Consider the following 27773-nt stretch of genomic DNA (forward strand, 5'->3'; position numbering starts at 1 on the left):
GGCCCTGTTTGTCAGAGTACACTGTGTTCTGACACGAGGTCAGAGAGGCCTGGAACACCGAGGCCAAAGAGCCTGCGTTGTGGGTTTCGCCTGGACGTTCATTCCCTGTGCGTTTACAAATCCTCGTGCTTGCTGTTCACCTTTAAACGTTCTTCTGTCCAAAGGTTCTTGGAGAAGCCCCTCAGGGGGGGCAGTGCCTGGGTTATGTGTTGTTATGCACAGTCATGATAGGACTGGGAATTGTAATGGAGGAACTGTTGTGGAGAAATTTGTGGAATGAACAAGCAGTTGAAGCAATAACTAGAATGAAGTGTGTGTGTGTGTGTGTGTGTGTGTGTGTGTGTGTGTGTGTGTGTGTGTGTGTGTGTGTGTGTGTGTGTGTGTGTCTGTCTGTCTGTCGGAGTGAGGGGGGGGGTCACAGAGGGAGGCCAATTACAATTCTTACAAGGAAAAGCAATATTCTTGCTCAAAAGAACTCTCACATTTTATGTAGCTGCCATCACACATTTCTGTATATTCGAAATGGAAAACAGTCTCCACTAATTCAACAATAGTGGTGAGTCATATTCCCAGTAACAAGTATTATAATAGTCACAATGTTAAAATAGATATGAAAAAAACCTTGTACTTTTCCCATGATAGTGGTAATAGTTCATTAAAGTTTTGTGATTGAGAAAGGAGATAGTTCTTAAATCTTGAGGTTAGCGGTATTATTATACACCGAAGAGGTACTCCAAATATGGGATAAATATGGGATCACTGGCCTATAATAAATAACTTTATTAAAGATCAGGCGGATGAATTGTGTAACAATGTGATAGATTTCACATTCGCCAGTAGGGTGTGCTGTTTTGTAACGCGGGGATTTGAGATGGCACGAAATGGCTTTATCCTTTCGACTGTCCCCTAATTCCTCTCAGTGCATGTTATGGCTCGTTAGCCTCAGATACGTCCTAACGCGTAGGGAAGAGGAAGAATTCAGAGGAAGAGCCTACCGATCAAATAACCGCTGCAGCTCATGTTTTCTAAAGCTGGTATGTAAATAACTAATACTGAACGTTTCCTGCTAGTTTCACGAATATGTCCCAACGTTGTGTTCGAATATTTGCAAATATAGGCGAAATTAATTTTATAATGTCCTCAGTTTTGAAATATTCGGTGCATGTCTAGAATCTAAGTAAGGTGGCGCCTGGTGGATCTTGAGGAAGGACCAGGGTATTGGGCACCATCACCATCAGACTGAACTACTCCCGAACTGGGACGTGCGCACATCATCAAACCCGCATTTGGTCCTGTGTGTGTGTGTGTGTGTGTGTGTGTGTGTGTGTGTGTGTGTGTGTGTGTCGAAGCGTCTTCAGTCCACTGGCGCACACACACCCATCGATGGTGTAGAGACGGAAGGGAGTGATCTGAGTCCTAGATGGGAGGTCCTCGTCCTGTTCTTCACTCCGTGTGGATCACACTTCACCCTGTGTGACTGGTCCAAGACGACGGCGCCCGCAGGACAGGAGCGTGCGGATCCGGATTAGCGTAATTCACCGAATAATCGCGGAACTCTTCGAATAACGCAAGGAACAAGACCTCCATGTGAATATAAGGATACACGCGTCTCCTTCCTGCGTCTCAGGACTGTGTGCAGGTTCGGGATTGTGTGGTTCAGTACTCGAGTCCTTCAAATACGCGCTCCAACAACCTTGGAGAAATGGTGTTAAAAACTCTTGGGCGCTAGAAGACACCTGCGAGCGGGATCCGTCCCACACGGATATTGGAATAAAACAACTACGGCTTTCATTAAGTTGATGAAGAGGAAAAAACCCTAGACCCCGCTAATAAACCCGGTATGTATTTAAATGGGCTTTCTTCGGAGCGCGGAATAATGCCTGCGTCTGCCCAAGCAGTACCAGTATAACCCATATCTATAACCCGTATAATCCGTATAACCCCAGTAATAAGTTCCCTACTGTGAATAACTGCGTCTTACCCCAGTCGAGGTTCATTGATGTCTTAATTCGTGCCATTGATGAGCGATTCAGTGTGATACAATATGGCACAGAATTTGTAAAATATCAATTATGTGGGCCAGCCCTATTTATTATTTGCCGCGTTAAACTTAATTTCAGCGTTTGCTTGTACTGGTGATGAATACGTTTTATTATGCATGGACAAGTATTGAGAGCAGGATGCGTGTGGTGTATAAACGCCCTGATGTCTCGGTTCTGCTGAACACGCTCCTGGGCGGACCAGGACATGCAGACACCGCACACCTCTCTTACCGCACACTACATTTCACCCACTCCTTACTGCACTCTACACTTCACCCACACCTTACCGCACACTACACTTCACCCACTCCTTATCGCACACAACACTTCACCCACTCCTTACCGCACACTACACTTCACCCACACCTTACCGCACACTTCACCCACACCTTACCGCACACAACACTTCACCCACACCTTACCGCACACTACACTTCACCCACTCTTTACCGCACACTACACTTCACCCACTCCTTACCGCACACTACACTTCACCCATACCTTACCGCACACTACACTTCACCCACACCTAACTGCACACTACACTTCACCCACTCCTTACCGCACACTACACTTCACCCACACCTTACTGCACACTACACTTCACCCACTCCTTACCGCACACTACACTTCACCCACACCTTACCGCACATTCCTACATATATGTGACTCACACGGTAAAAATGACACCCTGTTGTTTCAGTATGTCCAACTTGGATATGAAGTGTTTGTGCTATAATTCTCCTGATTTAGCGCACAATCGGCACAGAAAACCGACAAGAATGACAAAGGATAGAAGATGAAAGAGCAATGATAAACATGCTGAAGAAGGAAAGAAAGAAAGAAAGAAAGAAAGAAAGAAAGAAAGAAAGGGAAAGTTTAGGTAGAGACAAACCACCACAAGTCATCGCCGTTTCTTTAACGTCTGCCGAGCTGCGCGAGTCTCCTGTGAACTTCGCTTCACAGAGTTATGAGAACAGAGAGAGACAGTGAGAAGAAACTGGGCGAACCAGAGAGATAGATGGTGAGGGAAGTATGGGAGACACTACTGGAGAGCTCAGTTCTCCGCACAGCGCACCCCCCATGATGCACTATTTAGGAGGGAAGGGGTTCGTCTTTCTTGTCTTTATGTTTATTTATAGGCGCATCTGCGAGGCTTGGCCCGAGTCACTGTAGATACCGAGCTCGGCCAAATGAGAGGTGAGGACACCGGTAAGCAGCATCCTGCTTTCAGTGTGTTTCAGCACAGCGACACGGTGCTCTCAGCTGACGGGTCTCTTCAGGCCTGTGTCTCCCATCGCTCCTGCTAAATATGCGGAACGCAGAGGCTGAATTCATCAGATGAAGAGAAAATTTGATTATGTGATTAAGCGTGTTTATGGATCTAAGGCCACTGTCTGTCAATTTCACTCTGTCTCTCAGGCATAATTTAAATTTGCTTCTGCTTTTGAGTCTCTGTTCACTCCCCCTTCAAATCTTTCTATACCGTTTTGTCAATCTACAGCCCCCCCCCCCTCTCTCTCTCTCCCTCTCTCTCCATCTCTCTCTCCCTCCCTCTCTCTCTCTCTCTCTCTCTCTCTCCCCTCTTCCTCTCTCTCTTTCTCTCCATCTCCCTCCCTCTCTCTTCCTCTCTCTCTCTCTCTCTCTCTCTCTCTCTCTCTCTCCCTCTCTCTCCCCCCCTCTCTCTCTCCCTCTCCCCCCTCCTCCTCCATGACTAGAACCTGTATGAAGGTCTGGGGGATAATGGGCAGTGTGATGATGGGTTTGCGGAGCCGATCGCTGGCCGCTGCTTCTCCCCTCCGTTAAGTGCACTTACTCCACTGGCCTCACCACTTATCTCCGTGGTTCACCCTAACATTTTGTGCGTGCTCAAAAGTGAGTAAGCCTCCAGGAAGTTCCCTCGTTCTCCTTTCCGCAGTGCCATCTCTGAAGTGCTGTGTATGGATAAAAAAAACATAAAACAAAACACTAAACTAGTAAGAGGTTGAATTACGCGGAGGATGCAGTTTGATCACGTTCCTGTGTGAGACTCGCGGGACAAAGTAAGTGATCTGTTGTTATTCTGCATTTTGGATTCATTTGGGGTTTTGTTCAAGCTTTTTTTGGGTGAAATGTATTATAGAGTGGGGGAAAAAATCAAAAGTGATGGAAGACATACCATTTCAGTGGAGATTGTTTTGATCGTATGCAGTCTTTTGTCAAAGCATCTTGGCAAAGACTCTGCAATCTGTTGCTGTTTGCTTTAGATTTGGCATTCGTCCTGCCAAGGGACATAAATAACTTATAATTTGCCAGCCAGTTAAACGTTATCGACATATCACCATCTGAAGCAGCTTTGTTCACATGCCGAACGTGCTCTGCGGCTTTTCCTCTGTGGCGAATGAGTGTGGTCTTAGCGTAGGTGTGTGGGGGTCGCCGCACAGGACCAACCCTCGCTGGGGACCATTTCAACCCTCTGCCAGAAGATTTAAAAAAAAAACTATTCCGTGTTGCAACGTGCAAAGAACAGGAACTTCTTCTACAGGCGACATTCATTTATGACAAACCTTTAGTACCACGGGAGAGGATGAAGAGCAAGAAGAAAAAAAAACAGGATTACGCACATAGATGCTGAGACTGTCTCACTTTACTCAGCAGCCTGTGGATTTCTGGGGACATCTGTGCCACGTTCTATAGACAGCTTCCAATTCTTCTTTTTTTAAGAGCACTGGCACACGATCACGGCCGAGTGTCAGATGCATGCAGAGTGGATTTGCTGTAAATTCCTGGTGCCCCCGCCTGTGCGTGTTCTATATGGAGATATGCGCCTGCTTCATGGTCTCCCTGGCAGCTAGTGAGACCCTCTGGAGCTGACAGGTGCGTCTAAGTTAAGACAGGTGTCTGATACGTTGTTAATGATAATAATAATCAACATTTTTATTCGCATGTTTTCAATTGCGGTTCTGAGTAGGTGATTATTTTGTTCTTGCTTGTTTGGAGGCGTAGTTATAATACGTACTGCACACCAGCACCTTTCCAAACAGGTTCTGTCTTCGTCTGGGTAGATATTTCAACCCCGGCATCACTACTTGTATTCTGCTTGCCATCTGACAGATAGGGTGGGTTTGTCATTTTCCATTTTCTTGACATTATAGATCTCTAGAAGTTTCATATCATGTTTAGCAGTGTTGTGTGTGAGTGTGTGTGTGTGTGTGTGTGTGTCCTCCTGTCTGCATGTGCCATGATCAATTGATCATCCATGGAGCATGATAGATGATCAATTACTTAAACAATAATTACAATGATGCTTCGCTGCATCACAAAACCACCTGACACAAGCAAAGAATCAATTATGAGAGTTTGAAATGCACTGCGAACATGACAGTGAGCATTTAGTGTTGACCACTATTACTAATAAGATATTGATAGTGCCAATTTTTAAGCTATGAGTTCATTCTTTTATTACTTAGACCTACGAAGAACCACATACTCTTAAACACGGCAGTCAAATCAGAGTACAAACAACCTTTATCATGACATTGGAGCTTAAAGCTGCACATTAAGGATTCAAATGTTTGGATAAATCTCACTGGCCTGAGGATCATGAGTGCAGATATTCCACCAGGCTTTTATCTGGCCATTAATCTTCATGGATTAAAATGTGGTCTGTTACCTGCATCAGAAAATTACAGCTATAAAAAATCGCCCCATCATATGTGGCTTGGGACAGAATACGCATTTTTAAAATTCTGTTGCATGATATCATTTAGCACAGCAATAGTGCCTTCTCTATATATTTTATTACTGTCTCTGATTGCAGTGGTGTGCAGTTTTAACGAGACACACCGGTGCGGGTGCCATCTCCTGTACAGAAGGATCCTGTGCCCCTCTTTCTTCTTCTGTCTTGAGACATTTGGCTGTTATAAGAACCCTCGGGTATCTTCTGTTGCCCCGGGCAGGTGCCAGAACAACTTCCAGGCTAACCAAGACGTCCCATCATTTGTGGGAGAAATGCGATTGGTCAGTGGACTCCACAGGATTTCATTACGCGGCGTTCCATGGCTGTGAGGCTGTGCGGCCTCATTATGCTTGGCAAGGCAATATTGAGTTTAGAGTTCTGCTCCTCACAGTCAATGGATAATAATAGCACACCATCCTGACGGGACACATGAGAGACCGGCTGTAATTAAAATGCACGCCGGCATCTTTTTAGACAGGCCTGGACCTTTTAGAGGGTGCCACGATCGTTTAAGGTAGGAAGCTCCCTGCTTTGTAAGTTGATCATCGTTTGGATCCCGGCTGAAAACTTGGAATATGGACTGGTGTGGCCACGCGCGCACCTGAGCGGCGGAGGAATAGGAGATCAAATGAAAAGGTGTCTGGGAATGACATTACCATCGGGAGGAAGATTGGGCTGTTCTTTCTGTAGGTAATGAATGCAACGTCTTTTAATGCAACGCGACAGAATGTCCACTGGAAGAATGTCTGTGGAATACGAGGCGGCGGATAAATCTACCATCCCTCTCAATTACAACAAACGTGCACAAATTACTAACACCAGGACTGGCACTCTAAGTCAAGGCCTGTTTTGAAGATTATGCAAACCTGTCTAAAGGATAACGGATCACCCCTGCTCGAAATCTCTGTTTACAGCATCGAGAAGAAGAGGTCGCGGAGCGCAAGAGGTAATTTTGCTCGAATCAGCCCATGAACAGAGCGTGTATACAAATAGTTCTGAACCTGGAGGTTGACATCTTAAACACATCAGGACCGTTCATCTCGTGTAAAGATGGTGTACACAGCGCTGGAGCAGTGACAATTATTAGTTCACAAAGGAAAGAGGAAAACAACAAAAAAAATTTTAGTACACTAAGGAAAAGTATTTTTTTTCTATCTATAAAGTTCAAAGTCTTCCAAAGTCACAAGAGGTTAATATGTCGGTGTTAGTATAGTGAAAACTATTTCCAGTGTTGTGTATGCCAAAGATGGAGTGCTGTGTGCTATAAATGTATGTAATTAAACATAAATAAAATTATAATGCAATATAATACCTTCATAATGTCTTTTTGCCACCTATATGTTCTTAAACCATGCCATAGCTGGCCAGCAACTATACATCCACTCAAAGATCCTGTCATAATATAACACCTGAAAGCCCATGGGACACAGGGGGACACAGGGGACCACAGCTGGACACAGGGGGACACAGCTGGACACAGGGGGACACGGGGACACTTGGAGATATCTAGGCTGTTCCTATTAATAGGTGAGGGGAAGCAGCCTTTCAGGTCAGCATTTGCAAACTCTGTGAATCTAGTTTTGAAGGAAGTTCTTGTTTGTTTGGGTTTGTTTTCCCATGTCGACCAGGGCCACACCATTTGATGGTGCCGATTTTCTCGGCCGTTGCTTATTCCAGGCTGTGCCGTGTATAATTTCTGAGCAGCAGAGGTTAAAGGTTCCAATTATGGAACACTTTCCAGAAAGCTGCTTGAGCTCCTGCCTGTGGTTCATAATTAAAATGTCATCTTGCTATTACAATTGGCGCTTTCTGACTTTGTGAAAAGTAGAATGTACTTTAAGTCTTTTGAAGAACTGAGACCTTCTCTTTCAGCAGAAAAAAAGAATCTCGACTGCACTGATGTACCAGCAGAGGGTTTTTTCTGTGGCTTTTAACATCTTTAGTCTCTGGAGTGAAGGGGTGGTCTTCAACAAAAGTGTAATCATTGACGTTTTTTAAAGCAAAAAAAAAAAAAAAAAACCTGTTGCAATTGGTTCAAAATGTCTTATTTTAATTATTTCTGTAATTACTTTTCCCACAGATTATACATCTTGCATTCAAGCGAAAAATAATTCCATTCACAAGCAAATGGATGAGAGTCATATTTGCCCTTGGCAACTGAAGATGACGTTACTATGGAAACGGCTGGTGCTGCTATCAATCACAAGCTGCTTTGCAGGTAAAACATCTTACTCGTCATTTTATTCTAAACTGGCACTTGTTTTCTTTGCTTTTCATTTGCAGTTTAGGTTAAATGGACACTAACGATCATGGAAGATATCATTTCCTCTAATAGTAAGAGAAAGACGAAGAGTTATCTGAACGTGTGGACTACTTCTGAAGACACTTGCACCTTTGAAATGAAGACTGTCACTGGATTCGCTTGTATAGTGGAATATGTTTGAATTGAATAATACAACGTTTGCAATAATAATATTGTGATAAAATCCGTGATAGCAAAATAAATATATATGCAAATAATGTTTTTTCAGCAATATTGCTGATTTTCAAGAATATTTAGCGTGGGACAGAAACGAGGCAGCTAATATTAGTCATGATCCCTGATCATGTTTTAGAGTCCTGTTTAATATTGTCAGCTTTAAATCAAATTAGAACCCTTATTCTGTTTGCCATCCCAGATAATATCATAACTCGCAGTGTGTGATTGCTCCAGTGTGATACACCTGGAGCTTTCATGATGGGCCCCCTGGTTCTGGTACAGCTGTACGTGGTGTGTGAACCACGCCCTCTGCCCTTCAACTGCTTGTGTTGGGGCCTTTTACATAAAGGGTCCTGAAGCTCCTCCAGGACTAGAGTCTCATCCATGGCTAGGAACCTGTCAGAGATGATTATCGGGAACCACGAGATGGAACATTGTGCACCATCTGCACCGAAACCACTACCTCTACATGCCCCGCGGCACTCTCCTGGGATTTACAGTGAATATCATTTTCTCTTTTGATTTTTTTCTTGCACTGGCTGCGCCCTGTGATGAAAGAGAAGTGTTGAACGCGATCTGAATGGAACCGGGCTGTGACTGCACCGAAGAGACAACTCTCCTCCGCCCGGACCGCACCAGCAGACACTATTTAGCCCATTTAAACCTGAGAATTTGTTTTTGCCAACTTCACCAGACTCACATAAGGCAGAGGAAGCGGGGGGGGGGCACAAAAGCGTACGACGATCACATCACTCCAGCAAGGCGGCGCGGAGCCAAAGACGCTCGAAGATGTGACTTGACAACTACGACGGCAGATCTTGTCAGCGGATGTCACGCTGCCGAACAGTGCTGGTGACGATCAGGGCGCTGCTGTACTGAGTGTGTGCAGTGTGAGCGAGACCCGCTGATTTTTACAGACCTTACGGGGAAGTTGAAGAAAAGAAACACTCTGAGCTGATTTTGCCACCGGCTGAAGTCTGGGTGAAGTCTGGATGAAGTCTGGATGAAGACTGGCTGATATTTGGCTGGGTCACCGTTTTCCACACTGCTCCCAGTCATTAATTACTACTCTTGGAGTGGCAGCTGCATCTTACATGTCACCATGTAGCCCAGTAATGTACTGAACGTCCATTCAGGTGTTCAGGTGTAGAGGATTGTGCCTCCTTGTTCACAGGCGATATGCTAATCTTGAACAATAGAGCAGCCGGTTCAAGACTCTTCCCACCGCTGCCGTTGTCCTTTCCAGTGAGGCACGTCACCTCAGCACGCCATCTCTGTGCTCTGCCTCTCCATGAGCCCCCCCGAAATCCACCACACTGGCCTTAGAAAGACGCCGTCCCAGAGCCCGTCAATGATATTCGATTGGTGTTAAGGGGGAAAAACAAGACCCGAACCCGGACCTAGCTGTGCTGCTTCGCCGCTGTAATTCACAGTCTCGGTTGTATTGTGGACATGGAGCAGAGTAATCCACCGGGACCAATACCTGTGAGGAATGAATTAGTAGAAATCGCTTTCACTTATGGAAGGATGTATGTCCAATAAGCTGTCTGTTTACTGCTTAATAAAAGACACAAGATGTACCTGAATACAAACAGCAGTTCACAGTCAGAGGAATCTTTATTTTTGGAAGTATAGGTTTGCTTGAAGTTGGTTTGATGTTTTGTGCTTCCAGTCAGAGGATCTGTGCCTTTTTGATGCTTTTCACAGGTTAGCTGTTGAAACTCTCTCTGTCAGGTGCTATAGAATTTGGTCTGTTTTATTGCATACTGGTAGGCTTAGAAAATGGTTAGAAAATGTGATCTCTCGGTTCTTCTGAGAATCCGACAGCTGACATTATATCTGACACTAAAAGGGGTATCTAGAAAGTTGGGTCAAAAACCTTTGCGCACTGAACATGGTCTTTTAAGAAAGTACATTCAGTGCATTATTGCCCAACTTTATTTTTGGTAACCAACTTCTAAGACAGCACATTAAATTGTACTCTAAAAGCAGGCTTGCCATCACCACAGGCAGAGAAGCCCGACTTGTCCATTTACGTAGCTGTATTCTAGCAATTACGATCGCCTCTGAAAACATTCCTGATACACAGAAACATGTGTTTTGCAGCAACTGAACTAAAACCCTTGGGACTTTTTTTTTGGATGTATGAGTGCAGGATTGAAGCTGACTCTCTGATCTTGGAGTTTATATATATATATAATGTTTTTACATTCTTGATTTGTCCTGGTAGTTGCAGTAAACTTTCCCTCCTCTGTTCTTGCCAGCGTATGCAGAGGACGCCCTCTTTCACGGACCGAGCTGGAGGACGGAGCCTACTGACCTGATTCTACCCATTCGTTCTTCGAGTCAGGACGCTGCTCTGCAGTGCGAGGCGTCTGGAGTGCCTTCTCCCCAGTACAGGCAAGAGTCCCCCCCCCCCCCCCCCCCCCCCCCCCCGTCCCCCTCCGCTAACACCTCCTTCCAAACCATTTGTGACTGTTCCATGCTTCTGTGCTCCAGCTGAGCGTTTGGCCTTGGCAAATTGTCAGTGTTTGCCTCGAGGGGATCGAATGGGAGACTAATATTGCTGATTGTCATTGATTTTCCAAGGGGAAGCCGGTTTGTTTGTCCCAACAGTTTACCGTTGTAGAAAGGCTCCAGCCTCCTGTACTGTCACGCTCTCCCCCAGAATTTTGGAGCCTTTTCACGAGTTCTCCTGGATGTGCGTTTTTTTTTTTTTTTTGTATTTTTTTATTGCATGTCTGCTGTGCACACTAAATAGCTTAATCCCAATATTACAAAACTGCCAGTTTAAATACAGGAGTGGTGCTCGAGCAAGAGACTGACTCTTTTTTTCCCAGTGTGTGTAGGTCTCTGCATGAGGCGGGGGTATTAGCGAGCTTAATTCATTAGCCTTTCCCTGGGAGAACTGCACATTTCCATTGCGATAGGAACGGTGGAGAGAAATGACTTTGAATATGGGAAGGATGTGAAAGCATAATTTGTGTCCAGGATTCCAAGGCGCTCTCCCGCCCGGTCCCCGGAGGTGCGTGGGGCCTGAAATAGCAGCCGGCGCTGGCTCTGTGGTAGATTGTGTTTCGGAGCTTGGGTCAGCATCATGCAAATCCTCGTGCAAGCGCTTGGGCTACGGGGTGGGAGGGGCAATAACCTTGTGGGTGACATTCCGTTAAACGCATGCATTTTCCTTTCTTCGCCAGCCCTGCCTCTGCAGTGGGGTGTATCATTATGTGTGTTGTGTGCGCGGATGGAGGTGGGGGGGGGTTGGTTGGTTGGTTGGTCGGAGTGGAGTGTGTGTGTGTGTGTGTGTGTGTGTGTGGGGGGGGGGGGGTTGTTGGGTGGAGGGGGTGGTGCTAAAAACCAGCACACTAACAACATGGGGCAACAAAAAAACAAGCCATCCCGCTGCTCCTCAGACAGGTAAAGCGACTTGAGTCTTGCACTCTAATCAGAACTCTCAGCCTTTAGTTTATTTATGAAGATGCAGAGATTGAAGAGAATGCAGTTAGCGGTGCGCATTTAGTTCATGGAACAGGTGATTACGGACCAGCCTGCAGCTCATGGCACTTAACACTCAGACCTGTTTGTTATGCGCTGTCATTCTCTTCCAACATTGTCGCTAGACTGGTACGCATCTAATACAATGCAGCTCTGTCTTTGCTATGACATTCTGAAGATGTGGCGTTAACACTGATAGCTCCAGCATCGGGTCGAGCCAGGATTCATTTGAGAGTTAAAAGGAAGATAAAAAGGGGATCAGGGGAAATATGTCACAACATGCCTTACTTTGAAGTCAGCAAATGTTTGAAAGGATTCATTTCTGAAGATCTGTAATCCCTTTTGATTTAAACGAAATGCCTTACACCTACAATACCGTGCCAGCTGTGACTCTGACACTAGGTTGAGCAAGTATCCAGACACCGAAATATAAAAAGTGACAATCATTGCAATCGTGTCAAGAATTGTCTCCTTTTTTAACAAGGTCTGCCATTTTTAGAGAATGGCCAGGCTTGAGACCACCCTACGCATCATCCATCTGTGGTGAAACTGAACAGCGCAACAGGCGAGCCCTCCACGCATTAGTGCCCCAACCCTCGGTGCAGCCCACCGACACAGACGGGCGTCTGGTTCAGACCCACATGTCCGCTTGCAGCCCTGTGCAAAAAAAAATCAGCTCAGTCCCCGAAGGGTTCTCTGCGACTTTCTCCTCCGAGCAGTTTCAGAGCCCGGTGGAGACCAAGCGGAGCTGGCATAAGTTGTTCAAAGTGAGTTATGCCATGCCAGCCCTCTGTTTTTGTTGTTTCTGCTGCTGGTGGTGTTTCTTCCATGGCTTCCAAGTCCTCCAGAGCTGTGAGCACAGGGTTGAGTGATGGACAGGCGCCTTGGCTATAAAAGACTGATTCATAAAACATTCATTCTGCATCCCACGGCAAAAGCCAGTTCCTTGTTTATTCAGCACTGATGGTGCACATAATTGATTCATGTAATTGATTGTTAATTAACACAGTTTGGTCCTGCCAACTGAAGACCACTGAATTATGGCTGTCCTGCTAGCAGATTCCTGTCTTTGATGTCCTGTGTGTTCTGAGTCCGGTCAGCAGTTCTCCTTGTCGGGCTGGAGCTAAAGTTGGCTAGCGACTGTCGGACCGTAGAGTGAGTCCTCAGGGGGGAAACAGCCCGGCAGTCAGGGCAGGTCACGATGACGGCACCTGCTAGAAGAAGGAGAGGTAGAGGGCAAGCCTCATGCAACATTGATATGGTCCAGAAGGTCGGCCGGTTCGTACGGAGTAAACCCGAAGCTTCGGTCCCCCCGCCATGCCACTCCCCCCGATCCCCTGAGGCTGAGCTGTTTATAAAAGGATAGGTACCATCCCTGGTCCAGTCAGCACACCCATATGCCAAAAAAAATAAACACGTCAACAATAAAACGGAAGTTAAAGAGAAGACCCTTTTCCCATTTATCTTCACGCTGGAGGGGCGACTTCAAAAGTTCAACAGAGTCAATCGAAGATGCTTTTTAACCTCAGGAGTGGTCGGGAATGAGGCACGGACCACGCGTGAGGGGGCTGCGGATCAGAGAGTCACCCGAGAGAAGGCTGACGTGGGGCAGCTTAAAATGCAGAGAAGTGGTGTGGCGAGCCCAGTGTGTGTTTGTGCCGGTGCTCGTTAGCTTTGCTCCGCAACGATCTTCCCCAACATAGTTCGCCCTCCTGGCACACAGGTTCACCCTCCCTGGCCGTCACCGAACATTTTTTGGAAAGATAATTGGGGCTGCTTTTGTACAACACATCCTGTTTTTTTTATATTTGGCCGAAGCACTGTCTGTGCAGCTGGCTAATTAGGAAGCGTATGCACTGCAACAATTTGGATTTTGGACATGTGAGCAATGGTGGGGCCACACTGGCTATCAACATGATGATATTTGATATTTATGATAATGTTGAAACCCAAAGACGGGAGGACTGAGTTAAACAATCCTGCATCTTCTTTGAGAGATTACTTGGAAAAAGATTACGTCACTAAGGACATTTACATCTAGGCCCATTACTCATTATCTGAAGATTACATCTTGTCCCGGTATGTACTACCTGAAAATAGCTCAGGCTTTTTGGTTAATTTCTGCCCAGCTTTTTACCACTTGTAAATAGGCCTCTCCATTGTTCAAGCAACATCCTCTACTCCCTTCAAGCTTCAGTGATCAAATACATGAACGAAGGAAAGAATGAATGAATGAATGAATGAATAGATGAATGCAAGTCAAAGAACAAATAAACGAGTGAACCATCATTCACCAGTCGAAATATTGCAGACTCCTGACTGTTGAGAAAGTGATTCGGCTGTGGCAGTGTTCGGCCGCACTTGCATGTGTGTGTGTGTGTGTGTGTGTGTGTGTGTGTGCGTGTGTGTGTGTGTGTGTGTGTGTGTGAGGGAGAGTTCTACTGAACTGAAGCTTTCTCAGGCTGAAAAGAGCATCCCCCCATCCCCCCCGCCCAGCCTGCTTCCTGTCCCTCTGTATTATGTTCAGTAAAGGTCCAGTGCTCTACCTCTCACCGCTCACAGGCGTACGGAGCTGCAACTCCGCACAGACCACAAACAGTCTCTACAGATGATAAATCACCTCTGCTGGTTCGAAAGTAACATGCACGGGAGGCTGTAATACATTTTGAATATACAGTAGTCACAGTTATGCCTGGTGACAGTTATACATGCAGTTGAGCAAGTGGTTATAAAATGGTTTAGAAATGCAACATAGAAATATTCTTCTTGTCTCTGCTGCCAGTGTGTCTATACACACACACACACATACACACACACACACACACACACACACAACACCAAGGTTGTCCTGTGGTAACAGAGGCACTTGGGGCTGTGACCCTTAAGCTGGCTTCAACAGATCCCAGCAATGACAACATCAATCTCAGCGCAGAAGGGCACAATCGCAGGACCAGCATAAAAAACTGGACCACACCCTCAACTCCAACAACCTCCAGCAGAAGGTCCAGGTTTGAGGATACAGCCACCCATTGGAGGAATGACACGGGAAGTTTTATAGCAGTGAAGTGAACAGTTTACAGTGATACACAAGGTTTCAGAAAAACAATTGTACACACACACACACACACACACACACAGACAAACACACATACACGCGCGTGCGTTAATAGTTAATAAAATGTTCCATTTAAAAAAATGCTTGAGAATTGTCAGTGTTTGATGATTTCATAAAGAAAATTATGCACAACTAAAATAGGACACTTGAAAATGAGACAAGGCTAATGCAGTTTCAGGCCTGCGTGAGGGTGTGCGAGACCCATACTTCACTCAGCCTCCTCTGAGAGTTCAGACGAAGGTTGGGAAGCACACGTCTCAATTAAGTTAAACCAATTAAAGTGAATTTAACAGCTGTCTCTCAAATTGCGACTAAAGAAGCAAGATTGGCTCCACAGAAAATAAATAATAACGAGGTGAGAATCAGTGTGAGAGACAGCTACAGCCCTCCCTTTGTAGGCGGAGCTCAGTCTCACGACAGTCGTGCTGCTTTGGGTGAGAAAGAAACGCCGTCTTCCCCACCCATTAGATTTCCACGGCATAGGGAAAATATTGAGAATAATATTGATTTTTTTCCCCTTCTTGCTTGTTCTTTCTTTCTTTCTTTTGCCATCTGAAATGAGCACTTCACTTTCTCTGAGCTGTAACTCCAACAGCACCATGCTAAAACCCAGTCTTTGTGATTTCTTGAATTCTAAAGAGAGGGATTATTAACACCCACAATGCTTCTGAGGCCTTACGCAAGCGCGTGCAGAGTGATTCAACATTTCCTTTGTGGCTCTTGAGGATTTCAGGCCAGTGTTTGACAGATGTCTGCACTGATGTTGTCAAGAACTCCTCTCTCTACATTCATACATACATATACATGTACTATATATATATACTTAAATATATATATGTACTTAAATATATATGTTACTGATTACTGATTACTGATTTCAGAGGTGGAAAGAGTACTGAAAATTTGTAATTGAGTAAAAGTATCATTACTTTGCCTAAAATCTACTCAGAGTAAAAGTAAAATTACCCATCTCAAAATTTACTCGAGTAAAAGTACAAAATTACTTCATTTAAAATGTAATTTGAGTAAAAGTTACTTAGTTACTTTCAGTTATTTAATGCATGGATGAATCATGAACCAAATACAGCACAAGCTGTTTTAATCGATTTCAAAGCGTATTTAAGTGCACATCCACACTTGCAAAAAGATCAGCTGGGCTCAGGAACATACTTCCTTACAGCACAAGGACAGTCACAACCTGTACCATAAAGTGCAAACAATTTTCAGTCCTATTGTCCAACGCACAACACTATGATAAGAATAAAGAAATTTAAAAATTTCAATTACAAATTATTCAAAAAACAAAATGCACACAAAATTAAGTGCCCACAAGATGCCACAAATCAAACTAAAATGCAACACTACTCACAATAAAATGCCCACAGGATCCCACATCAAAAATTAAAAAATGCTCATAGTATCCCACAATTTAAAAGTAAGTACTCACAGGATCCTACTATTCAAAATACAGTGCCCACCGGATCCCACTATTCACAATAAAATGCCCACAGGTTGCCACAACTCAAAATAAAATATAAAATGACCACAGGATCCCACATCTCAAAATAAAACAACATGCGCACAGGATTCCACTATTTAAAACGCTCACAGGATCCAGCTATTCAAAATACAGTGCCCACAGGATTCCACTTTTCACAATAAAATGTCCACAGTGTAGGAGTGCCCGGATGTGTTCCTGTGGGGGATGCAGGATTTGGTGTTCATAAAACCATGGGGGGCAACAAATGTTGGGTTACCTCAAGATGTTCCCATAGAAATGGGATAAAACTGACCATTTGTATTTTAGTTATATCAGTGTGTTTGTGTGGCATGTTTAGTCTCATTTTGCAGCTTGTTGTGTGCTGAGAGAGATTATGCTAACAGGGTAAGAGTTCCATCACTCCCTGAGAAGGTTTGTAGACTTCACCCCAAATGTGGCAGTCCTGTATGGAATGCACTCTGTATGCAAATGTACTCTGTTGTCTTTACCAGCAACCTGATTCCCATTGGTTAACCTGGTTTTTGTGACTGGTGTCCCTTTGAGATGCTGGGGGGATATAAAAGGAGAAGTTTGTGGGTGCAGGGGGCTCTTGCTCTTGCTCTCTTGGGCTCTTGCTCTTGACTTTCTCTCTCTCTCTCATCCTCTTCTGGGTTCTTCTCCGTGAGGCAGCCTGCACCGGTCGGTATCTCTGTTTCCATTAGGTATTATTGTTACTTTAATCTAGTATGGTTATGTTATTGTTTTATATTTTGTTGGTTATTGAATAAATCTGGTTAATTGTGTAGCCACGGTCTTCCTTGATTATAGCTATACTGGGCCAGATGAGCTCATTATTAGTATCAGTTAAAAGGTAAATCAATGCTAATACCAATTCCCTCTAAAGTATCCCATCTGCTACACATGTTTATGATAAACCTTTGACAAAGCAGGCTATTGTTTATAGAAAGGTACTTTATAAAGTTGGTTAGGTATATTGTATAACCTGTACTGGTCTATTTGGGCAGTGAGTTCTTTTAGATTCTTACCAACTATAATTTGGAGTCAGATATTTAAGTTTTATGCACGTAAATCCTTCTTCTGCACCTATTTCCGTCCTTGGTTGTAGGCAAGCAGGTAGGTTAGTTATATCTCATAACTATAACCCCTACAACAGGATCCCACAGAACCTGATTTATTCGATTTAAAGATAGAACAATCTCATCCTTTTGAAAAAAAGTGCACCAGATTACGACCTGATTATGAGACAATGGAAAGGGCGTGCGCAAGGCAAGGATACGCAATTGGCCTTCAGTTCTGGGACTCAGAAGTTTAAATTTGTGCCCGCATTTAATTTTTCACCATCAATATTTTTTTACTCAGTAATGTGAGGGCGTTCAAATGTAGTGAAGTAAAACTACTTGGGTCAAAATGTACTCAAGTAAAAGTACAAATTACATATTTCAAAAACTACTCAGAAAATTACAAATTACTCATAAAAAGTACTCAATTACAGTAATGTGAGTAAATGTAATTGTAACGCTGGGAGTGGGCGGAAGGATGAGACACGGATCCAGTCTGCAGTAGCCAACGTTACTTGCTTTTATTTGTACGAGTAACATAAACACACACACGACGTGCAAACCAAGACAAAGACGAGCACACGACATCGCGCGAACGCACATTATATAGCGGACTAACACACACCCTCGTGATCTCGAGACAAGGCACAGGTGTAACAAATGAACACGCTCACAGACGACCCACGCCCACGGAAGTACAAACATGGACCTAACAACACGCAGACAACGTAACGACACACCCACAGGGAAGGGTCCGGAGCCGTCACCGTGACAGTAATTAGTTACTTTCCACCCCTGCTTGATTTTAAAAGTAACTATGTTAGAAGTTACAAGTTACTTTAGTAGTTACATTCAGCAGCAAAATTAGTTTTTCCAATACTCACTTTATTGGAAGTGCATTTTTAACAGTAAACATGGAATCTCCTGACATTTAAATAATGTATCTCCTGACATTACGTTTGTGTCGCTGCGCGGTATTATTTGTAAATATATTTGTAAATGTAATACAAGCGAACTATTCAGTCAGACAGCTACTTGTTGTGAAACAAAATACCATTACAATTTCAAGCATTTTAAAGTAGGCTACTTTAGCACTTTTTAAACCTGAAACACACAGGTTTGAGCGCTACGGTCAGACGCAAAACTATAACTGAGCCAAGAAGGAAGTGAAAATATAAATAGTAACTCGTTATATTACTCGTTACTGAAAAAAGTGGTAAGATTAGAGTAATGCATTACTGACATCACTGCATATATATATATATATATATATATATATATATATATATATAGTCACAGCTGATTGTAACCATATGTAGTGTCAGGCAGGAAGGTGAATGATGGATTGGTATCTCCCTCATCAATCATCAGGGCTTTCCTGACAGTGTGGTGTGCTGCCTACATAGAAAATACATTGACACCTTCAATCAGAAATGCTGGTTTGTTCTAAACTCAGCCTGACACCTGTCAAAACCAATCAGTGTCAGCTTCTTGCAAGTTATCATTCACAAGCCAACCAATGAATTCCATTTTTTATTTTTTTTTACACCCCCCCCCCCCCCCCCCCCATGTTTGTTGGTTTATTTGTTGTAATGTGCATTAATCTGAAATGAAACAGTATGGGGTTTGCATAATGGATAACCTTAACTTATCTTTTTTTCCATATTTCATAGATGAAGCAGTGCGGTCTGGTCCATTAGCTTTAGCCATTAGTCTCTCCCACTCTCCACTCTTTCCATTTTCCAACCATCTGTTACAAGTCCGCTTTTGTGTCTGAGACCTACTCGTGGTCTCCAGCTTCCCTTGCGTTCTTTTAGTTTGCGCAAGTACTGACCACTTCAACAGTTTTCTAAATACTAGAAATGGCAGTCCATCTAAGAGAGGTTTTTCTTCACACAGCTGACAGGACTTTTCAGTCCCCATGCTTTTCTCAGTCCTAGGAAGTACTCAGACTTTAAGGTTAATTCTTTTATTTTTTTGTTTCCTTTTCGGTATCATGCCTACAAAATTGTTTTCACGATAACACCAAATGTATATATATATCTGGGATAACCTTTCAGCATTGCTGAATGTGATGGTGTTTTGTTTGTGTTTGTAATTTGTGCTGGTAATTGAATTTAGGGCATTAATAACATACCAAAGTGCCAGCCCTGGCATGCGTGCTCTGGCTGCATCCCTGCTTGATTTAGCTCATTTTCAGCCTAATGGTCTGCTTTACTTGCATTCACACCTCTTTGGTCTTCGTGCTGTCAGAGGCCAAGAACAAATCCTGCTCTTAAAGTGAAGCCTTATTCCAAACACACAGTTATCCAAGCCCCAAGAACTAATGAACATGGTGAATGAACGCACTCCTTTGAGTTCAATTAAACCAACTCTGTGGAAAAACATTGTTGAATATTTGATTGAAAAAATGGAATAAAAACTTTAAAAACATTATTTTGGTTATTGTGTCATTGAAAAAGTACATTTAATACCACACAGCAAAATATTATTAAAAATTCTTTGTAATTTTATTGCTATATACTACTGTTTTATTGAAAAATTGGGGAACGATTTTCAAAACATTTACCATTTATTAAAGATGGTATATTGGTTTGCTTCTTCATCAGTTTCTACTTGTAATATGTCAAAAGAAACACAAAAACTCCCACAATTGTGTAGTGTAATGCGTGAGGTTCATTCTTTGATTTGCTGTGCATAATAAAGGTGAATTGATCAGATCGATGTGTGTGATGATTACTCCTGAACGCAGCTCTCCTGTGACTCCAGGTCTGATTGTGTTTGTGTCTCTGCAGATGGTCTCTAAACGGGACGCCCATTGATCAGCGTGCCGATGCGAGGCGCCGTGTGTCAGGAGGGAGCCTGATCATTAAGGGGCTGGACCGGGATCAGGACGCCGGCATCTACCAGTGCTCTGCTTCCAACGCCCATGGAACCGTCCTCAGTCACAAAGCCAGTCTGCAGTTTGCCTGTGAGTTAATGCAGCAGTTATTGCATTCCTACACCCTCCCATTGCTTGGTGTTCATCCAGGCTCAAACACACTAGAGTCAAGTCATCAGCCAATTAACAAATCTACATAGCCAAGGTACTAAGCCACACACGTCAGGGATACACTTGAGTGCTGGCACAGGATGTGCTGTTCTAGATCAGTGTGTGAGGTGAGGTGAGGTGTGCATGTGAGAGAGGCCCATGCCCCTTCTGTGTGTTCCTCACTCATCTTCTGGGACTGCTCTGACTACAAGTCAGTGGATCCGATTTCTCAGGTCAGCAGAAGAAAGCCAAAATTGAGGTGGATGTCAGATGCAGCAAGCTGACGGGGGAGGAGCTGTGTTTGATTGGCATCTCATTTCTCATTCCCATTCTGTCTTCAATTCCCATCACTCTCCGGCTTTAATGGACCCTCTGAACACAGTGTATTGACTCATGCTGTCATAGACCAGAAGTGCTGCTTCCCCCGGCTACCGGAGCCATCACCCATTGGTGTGCCAAAAAGACACAGTGGTTAGCAGGCTTATGCTTTGTTTCTTTGGTGCAACTGTCAGACCCAGTACCTTTCCATCCTAAGGGCAGTTTGCATCAGAAGTTAAGGATCTTTAAGGGTCTAACACTTGTTCAACTTGACTTAATGCATTAGTCATACTTATTCCTTACATTTTATGGTTAATGTCTATATCATTGAAGATATCATGGACACTGGGGTCATCACGTCAGTATTTCTTTAATGAATATGTAAAATGAAGTGTCTTAAAAATGGGTGTAAAGACTCACCTTCTCACTGACGAACCAGACAAAAATAATGGTATAAAAATATGCCATACAAGTCATTTGAAGGTATTTTAGTAACATCATATATGGATTACAACTGACTATCCAATTACAGAGCGTCAACTTTAGAAAGAGTGGAAACACTAAGATTACAGACTGGGTCTACGACTACAGGAACTGAACAGAAGAAGTAAAGAATGATAGGCATGATGGGTAATTGAATGACAGGTACAAGGATGGAGGTTACATTTCAGAATCTACACTACTCACAGTTAGGGATATTTGGCTTTTGGTAGAAATTTATGGAAAATGTAAAAAGTTCATTCATGTAAATCATGAATGTATGGAATTTTAGTAGAATCATGCAAAGGTGATTTTGAAATCACACACACAATATGTTGAAATAAATGCCGACAACAGTGGTGGGTATTCCCCAGCAAACAATGTCCATGTCTCAATTACATGTCATGTACCCTTGAGCATTAAATACAGCTTAACAATGACACCTCATGCTGTTCACAGGTTGACATATTGCCTCCTGAGTCATGGTATCCCGCTCTTCTTGAAGAGACCTCATGTCATTGAGGTTCTGGGGTACAGAGTTATGAGCCTTTACATGGCAACTCATCTGATCCCATACATTTTCATAACTGAGGGCCACTTCTTCCTAGTCCAGCATAAATGCTCCCAGGCCCTTACAATGATGCATGTGCCTTGTTGTTGGGTAGCATGCAGACCACTCAGATGTAAACAAATGGTCTGACATGACACTTGGGAGCTTCTCAGTTCCCTTAAATGTGCCTGGAGTTGTGTGGCATTCATCATCTGGTTCTGCAGGGCACTGTTCACAATGAAGCGGTCATCTGTGTGGCATGCGGTCAAAGGACGTTCACTTCTACGACATTCTGTGACTCTTCCAGTCTCTCTGTATCTCTGTTTCAACCTGCTGATGACACTCTGTGACAATCTAAGTGGCCACTTCCCTTTGAGAACATGCAGTTTGAAGGCACTGTTTGAGGTACTGTTGATCAGTTGTTAGATGTCATCTTGGTATCATGATGTCAATATGTGAACAGCATGATGAGGAGGACTTTAAATGCCAATTTAAATTAGGTAGGAAATGTATTGGTCAATTTATTGGTTGATTCATGGATTCACACCTGTTGTGAATTTTGACATTAAGCTCTTTGTTAGAGATCAGCAAGTATACAAAAACATTGAACACTTGGACAGGTTAGAGTGCATTTTGGGTTCATCCCGAATTTTCACCCAAAAGCTAAACAAATCCCTAATTTTTTTGTGAGTAGTGTATATTACTGTAATGGTAAAGTAATGAAAATTAAGGCGAGTGCCGTCAGACCCAGCTTGAGACTGGACCTACATGACTTTTCATGCCAGGACTTTTGCTAATGCTTCTCCTCCTGACCTCAACTCGTAGACAAGATAAGAGTCTTGTATGGTTTGAGGTCCTCTGTCCTTTCTTTCTCCACATCGTGCTGACTTAAAATTGATTGGCTCTCTGTCCAAAGAGAGCATCTGACTCTCTTAGGAGACACGCTGCCACTATCCTCACGGGTAAGATAATGAATTTCACTTTGGGGGAATGGTTAAAAGGACTAGCTTGACATTTATTTCCTTTATTGATCATTGGGTAGTGGAAGAGGAGTGTTGGTTTAATAGGGTCCTGTTGCTGCCAGCTTTCACTACCTGTTGTGAAGGTGAGACTTTGTTATTTTAAGCAACGTTGAATAAATCAGCAGCCTTGTCAAAGAGCCGATATGTTTTACATGCAAGCTATAACAGTTTGTTTAGGAATCAATATTGTATAGGAATCAAAACTGCACTTTGCTGGTGAGGCATATAGACCGAGGACTATCCGATTGTCCCAGTTCAAGCCGTCTACCTCATTTCACCTCATACCTCATTATGATCAACCGTAGATAACTAATAATGTGTACATTTTAATGGAAGAGCTGAATGTGCTGGTTTCAACTGCCGCTTAATTCCTTCATAAGAAATCAATATAAGACACACAGATAGGATCCCATGGCTCCAGCTTTCAGTTCCTGACGTCACCTCCTTCACCTCCATTCCTGGACTGATATTAATGTCCTTCATTACAAAACGCTTGCACATGAACTGCCGCTATAGAAGGGCCTGACTCCTCCTCAAATCATATAGATTCTCACCCATGGGCTCATTAATCAACCTTGAGGACCTGGCCTCTCTGATTCTAAATCTTTCGTCCCATAACGGTAGGTTGACCATGTCCTGCTCAACGGACATAAGCTCACGACGACCTGGGATGTTTCTCTGCTCCAGCAGGGAGTTTGTCATTGGGTGAAGCCCACCCAAGTGCTCCAACCTCCTCCACACAGTCCTGCTGCTTCCTCACTTTACCCCATCCTGCCCTTTCCAGCTCGTCTTAACAGTCATGTTGACCTTGTTATGTTTCACTTGGGGAGTTCAGTAGTGGGCTGTTCGCTTAAGGACAGGAAACTGGCAATGTTGGCCCGTTACCAGCTCCTAGGCCCTGGAGCAGAGAGGAGGCTTTTCACCAGCAGGCTGCCTGCTTCTCTTCTCCTCCTATCCTGAAGATAATGCGTGAACTACACTGACATGGAGGGTGATGTGTTTACAAGTCAAAGATTAGGGCTCATTTGATAACAACACTAGTTTCTTCGCCTCCAGCATGGTCAAGTGTTAAAATATGACTATTATAGTGTTTCGCAGTGTCTCATGTATATGTGTATGTATGTTGCTTTGTAGATCTAGAAAACTTTAAAACCCAGACAAGAAGTGCTGTGAATGTGAGGGAAGGCCAGGGCGTTGTTCTCCTGTGTGGGACACCTATGCATTCTGGAGGTAAGCCTGCTCTCAAGAATCAGCTGTTGTGTTAGAAACCAATTTTCTTATGCTTTTCAGAACAGAAGAGTGTGAGAAGGGCAAAGCCACCACTTAGCAATATGGTAACTGCTATTTAGTAACATGTCATTACAGCTGTGTATCATTTCCCAGTAAGAAAAATGCTTCTTCGGATGAATTTGAAGTCTGATGTACTAGAAGTTCCCCAATGGGAGCTTGAGAAACCACAACATGATTTTACTGATCCTAAGTGACAGAAAAAATGTAGTTTTATTTATGTCAGTGCATAAGCTGTGCTCCATCAAATACTGAGGCACAGTTATTCTGTTCTGAATGTTCAGCGTCTCCCTGGATTTCTGTGGCCTGCTGCCACAACTCGTAAACTGGGGCTGTTCTTCAACCCTTTGTAATTAGAGAGGCACAACGGCCCAAAGTGAAGTGAGAGGGACTGACGGTGTGAAACATCCATTTCAATTCAAGGCCGCAATGGTTACAGAAACAGATGAGACACTGGAAGTCATGGGATTTGTTTCATAAGCCGACAATTATGATTTGTGAAGATAATTAATGTGTGATTAATCATTTGACTAGTTAAAGGACATGAAGCCCAGTTGGTACTGAAAACCCCTGATAGAACGTTTTCATGTTGTCACCTTTAGAAAAGCTTGCACTGACTAACCATAACAGTGAGGCAGAAATGACACACTATTTATTGCACTGCCAATTATTATATCATTGGTCTGCACTGTATTTCGGAGACAATCTATAATTCCTTTTAAAAAGAAAAAACTGCAAACCTCCTTATTATTTTTTTTCTTCAAATCCTGCCTGTAACTACCTGCCTGGCCTTCATTTATTGTTACATTTGAGTCACTTTGTTTTCAATTAGACTCAAATCTGCTTGGCAAATGGAAATGTATTTCACGAATTGGAGTTTCAACCCAATCGGAAAGCATTATATTTCTCAGCAGAATGCATTTGCTGTTTCAAGCAAGCAATCGATAGTGAGATTATCATGTCTAAAATGCAATGGAGAATGCTTAGTTGGACACATTCTGGGCAGCTTGGTTTCCTTCTTAGCCAGGAGAAAACTTTCTAGTTCACTCTTCAAGGCTGTAAAACTCAGAATGTCAGAATGAAACATGTCTTTCAAGGATTTAGACGGTTGATCTAATCGATTGTTAAAAAAAAAGAAAAACGAAACTTAATTGCCATATGGGTAGTTGACATGTAAACTAGTCTAACAGCGATAGTTAATAATGGTCAACAATAGTCATATTAGACATCTGGTACCACTTGTTCTGCCACCAAAATGGACCTAAGCAACACTTTGTAGAATATGTATAGGATATTATGTTTTGTAGGATATTATATTTGTTCTCTTATTATTATTATTGTGGAGGGTCACAGTGTTTTATTTTAATCATTGCCTGCATGTAGGTGGGATTTGCAAGACCAGTTCTGTTCCTCACTTCCAAAGTCATGCATGTCATATATAACTGTGGCTGTGCTGTGCCCATGGAAACTCGTACGCTGTCGGCCGTACTTCCAGCCCTTGTTTGAAGGTGATGAAATGGTGATGGCATTACACAATTACCTGATTATTATATCAGGGGCCATGTTGTAAATCATGGTACGCAGACCGCGAACGCTTTGTAAGAACTCTACCTAAGTGTCTCAGCCGTTCGCCATTTGTGCCTTGTTTGGTTCTGGTATGCAATTACATGTGTCAGAGTGATGTGTTCGGCTTCCTTTTTCTGTTGTGTAATACGAGCCCTTTTCAGCCAAGGTGGTCTCTGCTGAGATATTTCCTTTGCTCTTCCTCCCTCTGACTCCATCGGCTTCCGCGGCGGTCGGCGAATGCTGACTTTACTTCGAGGCGGAGGCGGCCAGCTGGCTGTCCTAATCGCGGCGAACCGCTTTTGGCGCTAGCGCACGTGGAGCCGGAGGTCTGGGGGTGGCCCCGCCGGCGAGCGTGGCATGAGCGATAAGCGAGACGCGCACCTCGGCGCTCGTGACTCCCTCGGAAAGACTGCACTCTCCTGTCGTCTCTTCTCCCTTCTTTTTCCGCCTTCCTCCTCCTCTCTCTGCCTCTTCTGCGGCTGACGCGGTAATGCACCGTAACGGGCCTCTCCACCCTCGCGTGGTCAGCCAGGCGCGGATCAGGGTGAGCGAGGAGGTTTCGTTCCCAGCCACCGATGCATGTAGCCAGACCGGGCAGGTGTCAGGAGAGGGTCAGTGAGGTACTTTTAATCCAGTTTGTTTCACGCCCTTTCTTGCTTTTTTGAAAGCAAGAGCTGCTAGCCAGTCTGTGCATACCTTCAGTGGGGGGAAAGAAGGCTCCCTAAAAAGTGTGTTGATGTTATCGCTGTATGGACGCGCTCACAGATTCACACTAGTGGCTTGGGGTTTTCGCCCATGAAGTTTGTTCCAAGCCAAAGTTAACAATGTCTATCCTGAGGTGTCAAGGGGACAGGGTAAGGTGTCAAACCCTAGCTGAAGGTGTCTGACCAAAGGACTTGTCACCTTCTCTAGATCTCACCTTCGCCTGGGTCTTCAACGAGTATCCTTACTTCGTCCAGCAAGACAGCAGACGCTTTGTGTCCCAGGAGACAGGAAACCTGTATATTGCCAAGGTGGAGCCGTCAGACGTGGGTAACTACACTTGTGTCGTGAACAACAGTATCACCAAGGAGAAAGTGCTTAGTTCTCCCACACCTCTTGTGCTGAGAAAGGATGGTAAGACCCTTCATCTCTACCAACTTCCATCTTTATATCTCCTCAGAATGGCTTCGAATGAGATACAATCTCAGATTCAGACTAAGATGCCTTTTTAAGAAAGGTCCCCTTTTTTCTAAAGGTTGTTTGAGAGATCTTTTGCTAAATGCCAGTCTTTTGATGGCTGAACTAGAAGCTAACCTGTAGCTTTGACAATGTCAGCAAGAGGCCACATTTCCATTTGAGATGGAAGCTAGTTTTACTCACTGAATTCTTTGAGTCTTTTATAAAGCTTTCTCTGTATTTTCTTTTATGAATCTTTGTATTTCGTGCTGTCCTTTGCCATTGTCCTCTTACTGGCCGTTTTCCTGTATACAGGAGAAGGAGTTGTGTATACCATAAATCACAGATGAAACACATGGTGTATGTGTGTTGTTGGCCCATTACAGGAGCGATGGGAGAGTATGAACCTAAAATAGAGCTTCATTTCCCTGACACTGTACCTGCTGCTAAAGGATCTTCTTTGAAACTGGAATGCTTTGCCTTGGGGAAGTAAGTGTGTGTGTGTGTGTGTGTGTGTGTGTGTGTGTGTGTGTGTGTGTGTGTGTGTGTGTGTGTGTGTGTGTGTGTGTGTGTGATGTTGATCTGGAGTTCAGAACCTTGCTTAGTTATCATGCAGTCGTATTCTGTTTTGATACACCATTGCAGGAGACATGAAGTTGAAGATCATTCCGTTAGGTCCTCTCCTAATGCGATTAGCCATCTGCAATGGTAGTTGTTATTTTCACAGGAGGCTCCTCGTGGTAATGGTCTGCTTTTCACAGAGCAATAACCCACAAGATTTACTCCTTAAGTAGTGTGGAAAATGAGCTGTATGCCTCTTCTCAGAGGCTGGGAAGGAGAGGCCTCATTTAGTACAGGAAAAGGCACATTTTCAAAGAAGCGGAGATTACAAGCTTTGAGGGAGCAAATAGCAATATCACACCAGACACGAGTGTGAATCAGATACGTTCACA

At 43.8% G+C, this 27773-nt stretch overlaps 1 protein-coding gene across 4 annotated transcripts in view; it reads left to right on the forward strand.

The window, feature by feature from the left end:
• Nucleotides 1-892: 892 nt before the first annotated feature.
• Nucleotides 893-27773, forward strand: part of cntn3b (contactin 3b) — a 54036-nt gene continuing 27155 nt past the window's right edge. The window contains exons 1-8 of one of the 4 annotated variants that reach the window (XM_077014078.1): nt 893-1034; nt 1350-1838; nt 7841-7978; nt 10504-10639; nt 20204-20379; nt 23944-24039; nt 26575-26778; nt 27207-27309. In XM_077014078.1, the coding sequence (XP_076870193.1) occupies nt 7888-7978; nt 10504-10639; nt 20204-20379; nt 23944-24039; nt 26575-26778; nt 27207-27309 (806 nt within the window). In that variant the 5' untranslated portion in view covers nt 893-1034; nt 1350-1838; nt 7841-7887. The other 3 variants (XM_077014077.1, XM_077014076.1, XM_077014079.1) reach the window with 3 other exon arrangements.

This window comes from Brachyhypopomus gauderio, chromosome 8 (genome assembly GCF_052324685.1).
Source record: "Brachyhypopomus gauderio isolate BG-103 chromosome 8, BGAUD_0.2, whole genome shotgun sequence".
In the NCBI taxonomy this organism is placed as follows: domain Eukaryota; kingdom Metazoa; phylum Chordata; class Actinopteri; order Gymnotiformes; family Hypopomidae; genus Brachyhypopomus; species Brachyhypopomus gauderio.